The 12,577-nt window shown below is 28.2% G+C and overlaps 1 protein-coding gene and 1 long non-coding RNA gene across 8 annotated transcripts; one reads left to right on the top strand and one right to left on the bottom strand.

Moving 5' to 3' along the window:
- Nucleotides 1–1,634: 1,634 nt before the first annotated feature.
- LOC118067182 (box A-binding factor-like) lies at nt 1,635–11,305 on the bottom strand. Of its 6 annotated transcripts, none has more exons than XM_035083798.1 (8): nt 10,979–11,305; nt 5,867–6,321; nt 5,112–5,718; nt 4,501–5,031; nt 3,692–3,814; nt 3,057–3,198; nt 2,401–2,569; nt 1,635–2,150 (listed from the first exon to the last, which is right to left on the bottom strand). In XM_035083798.1, the coding sequence occupies exons 2-8, from the start codon at nt 6,313–6,315 to the stop codon at nt 2,063–2,065; spliced, it is 2,109 nt and encodes a 702-aa protein (XP_034939689.1). In that variant the 5' UTR covers nt 6,316–6,321; nt 10,979–11,305; the 3' UTR covers nt 1,635–2,062. The 6 variants fall into 6 exon arrangements, with proteins under 6 accessions (XP_034939689.1, XP_034939690.1, XP_034939688.1 ...); XM_035083799.1 differs by lacking the exon at nt 10,979–11,305 and adding an exon at nt 7,092–7,489; XM_035083797.1 differs by lacking the exon at nt 10,979–11,305 and adding an exon at nt 7,058–7,489.
- LOC118067188 (uncharacterized) lies at nt 7,110–8,693 on the top strand. Of its 2 annotated transcripts, XR_004690335.1 has the most exons (5): nt 7,110–7,206; nt 7,314–7,471; nt 7,581–7,637; nt 7,745–8,173; nt 8,255–8,693. It is a non-coding gene; the product is annotated as an uncharacterized lncRNA (long non-coding RNA). The 2 variants fall into 2 exon arrangements; XR_004690334.1 differs by having other exon boundaries at nt 7,745–8,693.
- Nucleotides 11,306–12,577: the final 1,272 nt, after the last annotated feature.

Here is a 12,577-nt window from a genome sequence, read left to right on the forward strand (position 1 = left end):
AAATTGTTCATGCAACATTTTATTTATGTAATGCAAAATCATGGAAACTATTTTCTTTTTGATAGATAATATTTTACTTAAAACTACCACTTGATAAGTTAATACAGAAGTGAATCAATAAATTAAATTATTTTTTATATTTAACATTCAACTACAAGAAGATGACGTCTGTCATGTATTTTCATAAGCAATTTTATCATATGTATACATCAAAATTTTCACAGAATTACCTAAAATGACTGTTGATGTTTAACTAAACCGCAAAATCATATTTTAACAAAATCATAAATACCAATAACATTATATACATACAATCATGAAGAAGACATTTTGAAATTCCTGAATAACAACATGCTTTTTCAGGGCCAGAATGTTGGCGCCAGCTCTTCTTTTAATTCCTTTCTCTTATATACATTTTATATACTTCTATCGATTCTATATTAGGTTTTATATTTTAAACAATTCTTTTTTTTTTTTAATTAAAAAAAATTTTTTTCCATCTCATAATGAGGGAAATTAAAACCAACTTTACTCTCATAAATAATCCAAAAAATAATCGAGATTTTTTTTTTAAACCAAGAAAAAAAAAGGTATATATTAGTTAATCTTATTGACAAATTTATCAAATGGAGCAATAAAAATCTGCATCGTATAACAAATGCCGTGGATACCATAGGTGTTCTCTTCAAGACAATTATCATTTTTCGTCCGACATTGTCCGAAGAGTATATCTCTTTGCACCAAGCGATAAATTATACACACAGTAAGGATACATTATAAAACCACACATAGAACCTGAGAACGAAGAGGATCGTGAGGAATTATCAAAAGAAAATAAGTGTGAGGAAGAGAGAGTTAATGGTAAGAGGGCGGCGCCAAGTATGCGCCGTAAGAAAAAGGCTGAGAGAAAAAAAAATTGGCAGTGAGACCGACTAACATGGAATAGCCCTTAGCGAGCTTCAAGCCGGTACCGATAGTCAACTCTTTTAGGCTGATGGAGTTTCCTCTTTCCTCTCTACCGCCCTTATTCCAACGCTTCTTACCCCTTCTGCCGTATCAAAAGACCGCAGCTTGGATTTCTCATTTCTTTTTGCTTTTATTTTATATTCATTTTAATTTATTACTCTATAATTATTCAACATATTATTCAAGTATATATGTACTTTTAAAATCATCTATTAAGTAATGAAAAAACATCTAAATACTTATATTTAGTAATTACATGTGAAGTGACAAGAAAATACAAATTTTTATTGATATTTCTATTCAAAAAAAAAAAAAATTGATAATTTATTTAATAATTATTATACGAATAAAAATATACAAATAATTGATTATAATTTAATTATTGTTGTATAATCCATATTTAGTTAGTAGAATTAAATTATCAGGTAATACACTTTGCTGGACAAAACGTTGATAAATATCCTATTAGAAAGTGTGATTTATATTTACACAATATTTTATCAACATTAAGATGTATTTTCACATTTTTCTTTTCTATCATTGAGAAAATAATCTCATTACAATATTTTTTTTTTTTTCATTAATTCTCATTTTAACATTACATACATATACATAATAACAGAAATTATAGATTTATTCATTAATCATTATTTTACGTATCTCTTGGCAATTAAATTATGCATAAAATTAAATTTATGTATATAATTTTAAAACTTACATCTAAAGTATTAATCTTTGGGCAACGTATAAAATTCATATATACAATTTAATGAATAAAAATCTCTTTATCGAATGCATGTAAAAAAAGAATCTAATAATATTCTAATATAACTCTTTAGATTGCTGTTAATGTCTTAAAATTATATTAGAAATAATTTTAAGGCATTAATATGACACTTGATTTATTCATTTTTTTAAATATATTATTTAAAATTAATATTTTAATAGTTTCAAATTATTTCAAGTCTACTATATCGGTCGGTAATGACGGAAACGCATTCAATTTTATCACACCTACTGTTGGTAATAACAAGAGAGAAACAGTTAATAAGGAAGAAAATTTATGTAGGTAAGTTACCAACTGAAAATTTATGATCTATAGATGTTTGTCATTGCAGTTTAGTTGATTGATTACTGTCAAATCTGTTGTTGACTTATTCGTTATTGGTTCTAATGGAGGCACACTGTAAACAATTGGAAAATTACTTTTTAATGTGATCGTAACTAATGGAAATAACATTAGAAAGTAAAGTGAATTGAAAAATGTACTTTTCTAAAATGAGGACAAGAAATTTATCACGTGTATTTAAATTTTAAAGGGACATCATTATCACTAGGTATGTAAGTATTAAATTGCATAGGAATAGAGTAATTAAGCGATTAAATAGACTTGTTTAATGTGAAACTTATTATAATTTTCAGGATGAAACTTACGTTAGAGTTGTTTGTCGATTTAATACAGCAGCAGAGGGTAATGCAATTGGTGAATGAGCATGGCCCAATTGTGTAGATGTAAGTGTATTTAAGTAATGATCTTCTTCAGCCCTTCCATCATCAACCCCACCTGCACTTGAGTGAACATTTAATTGCAACTTTGAGTCCACTGTAATGGAATAATATAGATAATTAAAATATCTGAATTATGCTACCATAAATCCAAACATTCTATGAAAAATTACTTTTATTTTATCTTCTAAATGCAAGTAGTCTTTGCTTTAATATACATTACTTAAATTAAATAAACAGTAGAGTACAGTTCAATTTTTTTCGATTTTTTGATCTGAATTCTATCACCAATCCCATATAAAATCTTTGCAAGTCATCATTTTCACATGTCAGATCATTTATGTGTATTAGTTCATGTACAATACATATAAATACGTATTTACAACGCAAAATCATCAACAATAGATTGATTATTGTATATAAATGTTTGCATTTGTCAAGCTTGCACAATTAAAGGAAAAAATAAAAAATTCCAATATAAAGAACGAAGAGGCTTATCTTATCCAACAAGTGGATCATCATGGATCGGAAAAAATTGAATTGATAAAAAAAAATAAGAGTCTTGTTGCTCACCGAAGACTCACCGAGTAAGTTGGACTTGATCTCGGTCTTGGGAATAACATTTGATTGTCCTGTTAATACTCCTGTTATTGCTGTTGAATGATTCTTTGGTTTCCTTTTTCGTGTCTGAATTCCCTCTTTCTTCATACTCATTGGCCTATTGACCTGCAAATATAATTTAATATAAAATATTGCTAAAATTAAATAAAGATTTTATATAATCAGATGACACTGATGAGAAATAATTTAAGAGAAATATTTAGTATACAAATTTATATAATATATACAATATGTTATCATACAGAAGAGAGTAAAATGATAATAAGCTGATTATTTTTAAGATCTTTTTATCAATCAATCTACTTTTTAAAAAGTCAGAAGTTTTTATTAGAGCTTTGAATGGATAAAAAATTCTTAATGGTATATAATATGAAATATTTCAGTTTAACTTTGTGACTCATTTTTTCTACCAAGTTTCTCTTCTAAAATATAAGCGCCATATCTAACGTATATGTACTCAACATAAAATTACGAGGTGTTAGAAGCAAACTTAAAGTAACTTAAAATTCGTACAAAGTCCAATTTTTCAGAAAATTTTTAGACTTCATATAATCAGCACAGTTTTGGAGCTAGGCATTATTTTAATTCATTTACTTACATTGTGAAGTTTAAAATAAAGTCCACAAGCATTGCAAACAGGTTCACCATTATTATTTCTCCTCCAAAGTGTTGTGTTGCTAGTTCCACAATTGGCACATTGGATCCCAGTTCTTCTTCCATTCTGAAAAATAAAATTATTTTGAGTTAGTCATTCATTTTTCTTTGGTTCAATATACTATCTCGCTGAATTGATGTCATAAAGGATTTTTTTTTGTTATTTTTGAAACCGGAAACCATTGTTTTTAGATTTGTTGAACTTCCCTGTTATATTATCCACCTCTTTTTCTTCTTTCCCCGACAAAGTTTATTCTATTTATTGTTTTATTTAAACTATGTATATCTTTTTTAAAGGTTTGAGACTGTAGTATACACTACACTCTTCAGTATATAGAATTATAGACTCTATATAAAGGTGTTGGGTAAACTCAAACCGAAAAAAAAACTAATGGGCGGTTTCTTCAGGTATAAGTAAACTAGAGCAAACAACACCCGCTTCGTCCCGACCTTTGTTATTTGCTCTGCTTTAAGATAACAAACGTTCTCTTCTCAAGAGTACAAACATTACTTAATATCGAAATCATGTACAGCGTTGCGGAGGTAAAACCCGTGCGTCCACAACGCGTTCCCTTATCAGCACAAATACCTGTGATGGCCTCATTTATACGATGGACAAATTTTGGAGTCAACCCATTTTCTTTGTCTTTAATTAAAACTTTTATTCAATTATTTGTAATTATTTTTAAAAATACTAATGTGTTATCTTTATAGATTATTTTTATTAAATGAATGATATGGAATTGAACTTACAGGAGCTATTGGTTGTTTGATTTTTCCATGACACCTTACAGCTGATCGATTTGGACCACTGCTTTTGAAATATCTGCATGCATTGCACAAAAAATTACCACTTCCATCTCTTCTCCACAAGGTAGTCATGCTACCGGCACAATTGACACATTCCTTAGATTCTGTAGACATAATTTGCCCGTCGAAAGCTTCTTCAGATAATGTCCATGGTGAGGGTGAACCATTACTCGCTGGAGTCACATAACCAGCTCCATTATACATAATAGAAGATGAATCACTTGTTGAAATAGTTGCAACACTAGAATAGTTTTGGACATATTCAAGAGTTGGTGGTGATGCTGAACTAGATGGTTGCCAATAAGTATCACTAGTTGGTTTCACATATTGAAATGCAGCTCCACCAGCTCCATACATTGTTACTTGAGAACCTGGAGAACCTGGTTCATGATAGAGAGACGCTGTTCGAGTTCCACTGATCAAAGATGATGATGTTAAAGTTGGATCACTTTTAATGAAAACTGGTGTATCCATCTTAAAAAATTATCAAAACAATTATTAAATAAGAAACTTAATAATCAGATTATTTTCAAAAAAAATTCATTCACACTTACTTCCGCTCCACGAGAATTTGGCTGTCCACTAGAATAATTAAGATAAGTAATATCTCCAGGTTTAGCGTAGGTATAATTTGTAGTGTGTTGAAATCCATCAGGTAAATATTGAGAATATTGAACAGTTTGGGTTGGAGGAATAGCAACAGTTTCAAGAGTTGTATAAGTACTACTAGCTTTAATATTGTCTGAAGCTGCAGCAACCGCAGCGACGTCATATTTAATGGTGGCCTCAGAGTACCCTGAAGGGATTAGCTGATGTTGAGTGGTTCTGATAACCTCAACTGGCGCCGAGAAGGATGTAGGAGATCCTAATTGCACTGTGGCCGCTTGAGAAACCATAGCATTGGATTCGTATTCTTCGGTAGAGGTTGCCGGAGACTCTTGGTACCTCACTTGACCATTTTCATGGGGACTAAATCTTTGTTGCTGTTGTTGATGGTGATGATGATGGTGATGTCGCCTAGGATCATCAGACATCCTTTGTACTTGAAGGATCATGTGGCTTTTTTTTTGGTCGTTATTATCTGAGTACACATAGAGTCTTCCTACTTCGGCTCTTTCACCAGTGTTGTGGAATCTAGAGAATTTTTCAATTCCATAATGTCTATTAGAAACACATAAACAAATGAAAAAAGTAGTAGTAAAATTTTTTCTTTATGGCTTTCCATTTATTTCAAAGTTTACTTTTAACCATTAAATAAATAGCTATTACGTGAAACTTTAATAATACTAAATGGATATCTAATACTTACTTAGTCTGATCCTTAATAGCTAGTGTAATAGCCTGTCCTTCGTTCGAAGTGTCAACCTGCATTTCTTCTCCATTGTTGGGCGTGTAGACTATTTGCTGATTGTTACTCTGATCTCGAGAACCTTCTTCTGAATGTAAATGAATAAATTGCTGATGGTCTTGATAATTTTGTTCTTGTTGTGTTTGATGGCTCTCTTGAACAACGTGTTGCATAAGTTTATTTTTTTCTTCTGGACTTGATGCCGGTGATTCTGAATCCTCTGGAATTGTTTCGGTAATATGTCCAGTTGTTGTGATTGTTCTTACGTGTCTTCTTGTTGTTATAACACTTTGTGGACTCTCTCCATTGGTTTGTTCCTCTGCAGTTCTTGCTACTTGAGGTGATGACTCTTCTGGTTGATGAGTCTCCCAATCAGTTTTTATTTCTTGTTTTATAATATTTTCTTTCATTGTATCCTACAACATTTTAATCAATTTAAAAAATTAATTTTAAACCTTAATATCTTTAAAATTATAGAATAAAATAAAAGTAAATTATAAAAAAGTATTCTTATTGAAATAAATTATAGTTTTATTTAGATTATTGACACAAAAAAATGTTGAATTTTTGTCATATTGAGGCCTGCATAAGACTTTAAGATCCCAAGTATATTAGTCATAATTTTCGAAGACACGCAACATTATAGTGTACACATAAAATACAGCAGACACATCAGTTGTATGTCCATAGTATGACGACACACCTTGTCGGTCAAAAAAAATTGTTCAAGACCTCTAATGTTTACAAAAGCGCGTCACTTCCGTTAAACCATGTCAAACCAAGATTTCCGGTACACTCTATAATTTTTAAGTTACTCGACTTATATTTATTAATTTTCTCCATAACTAATTGCCAATTGATATATTCCACCTGTGTGTTATGATATTTTATACAACGACAAATAAACTGACTTTAAATTTACAAAAAAATAGGTTGAATATTTATCATAAATCATAGCCAACACTTTGATATTTATTTTCATTTATTATTATTGAATAATACTAATAAATTTATATTTCAATACCTCCGTTATGTGCCTCATTGAAGTTAATTGAAACTAATACTTTAAACGTAATTACGAGTAATGCAGAAATAAATAGAGTAATTAAAAAAAAAAAAACAATAATTATTATAATTATTTTGTTATTTTACAATAAATAAAAACATTTATTAAAGTTTATTTAACTGGAAATGGATATAACTAGTGATCACTTGTTGAAACCAACGGTATGTCACTACAACGTTCAACGATCAAATGAGAACTGAGTAAAAACCTGAAGAGCTTGAAATAAACGATAAAGGTAAGAGAGAAATATTGAAGTAGAAGTGGTGGTCGCGCGTGTCTACGACACTTCTCCCTTCTCCCCTGGTCTTCTTGGCTTGTTACATATACAATACACACTTTTAGATTTAGACTCTAACCCATGCGAGTTTGCCCAGTACATCAGCGAGATAGAATACAAAAGTGAATGGAAAAAGATAGAAAACGAGTAAGGATGAATGGTCGAACGGGAGCTAAAGAGGTAACAAAGCTCATTGGATCACGCCTCTCCACTACTCTTATTGGTCAGTTCGCATATATCATTTTCTACATAAACTCTATATACAACAATATCTTTTATCCCTACCATCACAAAAATCAAATAGACACTTTTTATTTCATTTTTTCTTTCAGACTCTACTTACTCATATAGTAATTACTCTGTCATTGATGGACACCTTCTAATTAAAGGTCTGAATAATTTTAATTGAATTTTCAAGTCTTGAAGTTATTGATGATTTGTTTGAGTTTTAGGTAGACATTGTTGATCAATATAATTAATATAAATAATGTTTCAGGAAAATGAAGATAAAAATAGTACAAAACACATAAATTAAATAAAATTGTTCAAATCTCTCTCATGATTGACGCACTGTTGAACGCTATAGGTACGCAGAGGGGTCGTTTATTTGCACGATGATAAGGTTGCAAGCCAAACGGCGTTAAAAAAGATAACACTTTATAGCTGAAAAGCATTTTCTGAGTCTTGCATCGTTTGCGGCCATCGTTTATCATCACCCCTCTAGTATAAATTTTTAGGTTTTTTACAAACATGTGGCCACTTCTTTTTTTTTTTGTTCAATTCTGTCTCTCTACATCTCTACATGTCACATCCATTGCATCTATGAAAAAAAATTTCAAGTTTACCAGAAGTCTTTCAATGACTTACACTCTTCTAGCATTGCACTGATAAATAACAAATGTGTCAAGACAAATATTACTTGAAGGTATATTTATTTTTTGATGTTTCTTATTGTGTACTGTGATTTAAAAGATTGATTCATAAAAGTGTAACTATTCTTTCCAAGATGATGTATGTAGCAGTTGCAAGAGTCTTAAATGAGATATGAGGGCTGATACCAGCTAATAGGCGCCAATGATAGGTCGGGAGAGTTTGTTGTCAAAATATAAACGACACTATCGCATTTATCTCGTTTCCCATGATAATACAAGATAAAACTGCATCATTACATTTCCAAAGTATCAGCTAAAATGATAATTTCAGTCGAAACAGAACGGTCAGAAGAGTTTTCATGTTTTATGAAACCTTTTGGATATTAATAAGCATTTGTTATTATTTTTTTTTATACACCTATATTTATTTGTTTCTTTTTTAATGAAACAATCTTTTAATTAGTAATTATTTTATCTATTTTTCTCATTAATATTTTATATTGTTCAAGTTTTGTGATTACTTTTGTACCTTTATTGACACATTTATCAGTGTACATGGCCAATTGATGTGCAAAAATAAGTTTGCAATAATTTTTTTTTTTTTAATTAAAATTAATTATTTTGTAAAAAATATTATTTGAGAATAGTAAATGAGTGATATGAAGAATATTATGTAATTAAAAATTGATTTTAAATAAATTGTGATGAAGGAGAATTAAAAATCAACAGTTATTGTTTCAAATAATTATTACGAGAATTTTTAGTTCTTTTTTTTAGAAAAAAAAAAAAAATTTAATTAAGGGATTATCAAGGATATATAAAATTGAAGGAATGTTTGCGTCATCGCTAGATTTATCCGCCATTTTATCATCAGAAGTCATCTTATCAAAAGTTGACAGCAAATATGTTTCACGTAGACACTTAATTTCAGTTGATCTTTTGTCTTTTTTTATGATTCTTTTGTTCTACGTAATTTACTCTTTATTCTATCTCTTTCTTTTTTTGCTCACGTATTTTTAAAATCAAACCTCAAGTGGATAAAGATATCGGTAAATCGATTCTTGTAACATTACGGTTATCATACATCAATTATTTTTGCCTTACTTTTTACATTTTTGATCATGTTTGTTTGTCAATGTAGGGCTGAAGTCCAAGAATTGTGTTGATTCTTTGAAATTTTCTTATAATCATGACGATAACTGATTTTATCATTTAATCAATCAATAACTAATTCGATATAAATCAATTAATGTACATGAATTTTCCTATTTATTTCATTTTTTTTATTTTCTTCTTCTTCTTCTTTCACGTTTATTCTTTAATCTCTCTTGTATAGTTTTAATTTAAAAATGACGCAAATTTAACAATAGTAGGATTTAGATATATGTACATTATTATATAGCTCTACAATTCATAGTATAAGATAGTGTACTAATAATGTTGTAAGTATTATCTACAAGAATCACACCTTGAAGCATAACATTTATAAAAAAAAAATATCTTTAACTATTAATCATAATTTTTACTCGTATTACAATCAAGCACTGCTTCTCATTCAAGAATAAATCTTTTTTGGAGTAAAAAATTTTCTTTCCCCACAAAAAGCATTTTAAAAGTGCTCTATCCCTAGTCTTTTAAAATTTATACGATTTATAATATACTTATGTTGCTTCGAGAAGAGGAAGAAGCTTAAAATAGATAAAAATATAAATTTCAAAAAAATGATTATATAAAAATTGGTGACAAGTCTTGAAAGATTGTGAAATTCGACGCAACAGTTCTACATTGCCCCCCAGTTGATTTTCTCGTTATAATTAAGAGTTATTTTCAGAGACTTATGCAATTAATTGATTGATAATATTCTAGAAACTAGGCGAAAATAATTTATTTTGTGTAAATTAAATAAAATGAATGTCAGTACACCAACTAATAAAGCTGATGATGATTGAATCAATAATTAATGCATAACAAACATTATTATCGCTATTACCTGATATTATTCTTTATTATCTTATATGAACAGCAACGGTTATGTGTTTAATGATTAATAAAATATTATCTGAATAAAGGCGATCTCGTCTCTGGTCGACGGATAGTTTTAATTCAGACGTATATCTGAAATGTCAAGTTTCTTGTTCTAAAGTATCTAAATGAAAATTAATAAATATATCAATATAAAATAAATTATTAATATCAATACAGTTGATAATGAATGTGTAAATGTTATAAATATAATAATATTACAGTGTATAAAAGTGAAAAGATCAACATAGATTTTAAACTTAAAAAGTACATGTGAAGACAAAGTTTACTTTAATATACCAGGCAATCATATTAATATTTAGTTAAGAGAAGCAGTCAAAAAAAAAGTGTGTGTCGAAGTATTTTTTCAAACAGTCTGTCCGCGAACGCAATTCGTCTGTCCCCTCTAGAAATGATCGCGTTATTGAGACCAGGTTTAACCAACGGTGTGTATTATTTAATATATGGACGATTCAGAATGCTTGCCAGAGCAACACAGCCTTATAAAATAGTATAAGAGTAACAAAAAAGATAAATATAAATATTCAATTGACCTACTAAAATTCAAAAGCTCCATTCTCAATTTATTTCGGCTAAAGAATGAATTTTTCTTCAATAAATATCTCTTTTGTACTGGCTAAGAAATTATTTCAAATATTTTTAATACATTCAATGAAATATTTTCAATTAATTTTTACATCAATGAATATCTGTTAAGTTAATGAATTAAAAAAAAAAAAATCTGCATGTTAATCATACCGATTAATTAAATTGATGATATTTAAAAAAAAAAAAAATCAGGTTGTTTTTTTATTGAATTTATAATTTGGGCTTACCTGAGTACTTGAGAAGATTAGAAATATTCAAATATTTTAACGTTAAATTTATTGTATAAACAACAACACAATTGAAACGATTACGATAATAACAGAAACAATAATAATAACAACAATGTTTATGCTAATTATGATGATTATGATAGGGATAATGATTATTGTACTAATTATAATAATAATAATGATTATTATTAAACGAAAAAATAATTAAAAACTCGAAGATTCAACACAATTTAGCTCGGTAAAAACTTTTAATACTTCGTAGTCAGTTCAAGAGTCTGTGGCAGGGTTTTCAGTGTGTTTGTAATATGTTGCGCCTGCGATGCCTACTTGACACAGGTGTGATCCAAGGTGTTAATAAAACGTAGACACTGCCTCCTGGTAGCGAGCATATGAACATAACATTACAATTTAACCCGCGAGACTGTCAAATATTTACTCGCTATTTCAGTGTATGTGCCTTGTATAGTTCGTATAAGTACGTATTATTCATTTTTATTTTATGTAATTATGTCGAAATATTTTATACACATCGTCTAAAGTCATACCATCTTTTTATTTTGTTCTATTTAGGATTTGGATTTTATCATTATATCCGGTGATTTTTTTTTTTTTACTCTTTATATCAATTAATCATCTCAGAGAAAAAAAGAAAATAATAACTATGATTAAAGATATTTTTTAATTAAAACATTGGAAGCTAAATAATTGATTTATCAATCATTTTTATCTCGGATTAATGAAATTATTTTTTTTATAAACGTATATAAGAAATATTATGGTATGTGTTGCTAGATAAAATAAAATACAATAGAAAATATTTTAATATATATATATATAGATATATGCTTCTCGGAAATTCATTGGTGATTACTTTTTTTTTTTTTAGAAAAGAATTCAAATCGAATGCTCATTAACATATGAAAATATGTTTTTAATAACCACCATGAAAATTTGTAGCTTTTAATTTTAAATGAAGAAATGTCTGTCTTACAACATGAATTTATTTTATCAGACAGTTTAATTGAAGATCAATCAACAAAAGCTTAACTTATTTTACTCCATAATTTTTTATTATTCTCACTGTCAATACCATAAGAATTAAAATTATTTTATTGATGTGTACGATGTGCCTCATATCTTAAGAGCATGACTTAATCCAAATAAAAAAATTCGATTGCCAAATTGAGTAATTTTATAAATTTAAAAATAGACTTTTTGTAGAAAGCGAATATTTAAAATTATGCTGTTTAACATAAGTTTCAGTGATTGTGTAAATTAATCTGTACAATCAAATGTAGTAAACAGATTCTATATATATATATATATATATTCAATATAAATCTTCCACTTTAATTTTATAAAAACTTTTTTAACAAATTATGAAAATACAATAGAAACAATTTATTTAAATATTTACTATCAGTGATAATAACCAACTCATAGTCATTTTAAATATTAAAATTCACGAAATTCACACAAAACTAACAGTTGGTATGAATTTTTTTTCAAGATAATGAACAAAGTATGTGAATGAATTATAATACATTAGTAATTAATTTAATTACTATTATTATTTTATATAAAAAAAAAAAAATT

This window comes from Chelonus insularis, unplaced genomic scaffold (assembly GCF_013357705.1).
Source record: "Chelonus insularis isolate UGA/USDA-ARS -01 unplaced genomic scaffold, ASM1335770v1 contig_36_pilon, whole genome shotgun sequence".
NCBI lineage: Eukaryota > Metazoa > Arthropoda > Insecta > Hymenoptera > Braconidae > Chelonus > Chelonus insularis.

Excerpts from the sequence above, each read along its gene's own strand:
- LOC118067182 (XM_035083796.1), bottom strand. Across the intron at positions 3,815-4,500 it reads TCAAACAACCAATAGCTCCT|AATGGAAGAAGAACTGGGAT; the intron begins GTAAGTTCAATT and ends TTTATTTTTCAG. Across the intron at positions 3,199-3,691 it reads TTTATTTTAAACTTCACAAT|GTCAATAGGCCAATGAGTAT; the intron begins GTAAGTAAATGA and ends TTATATTTGCAG.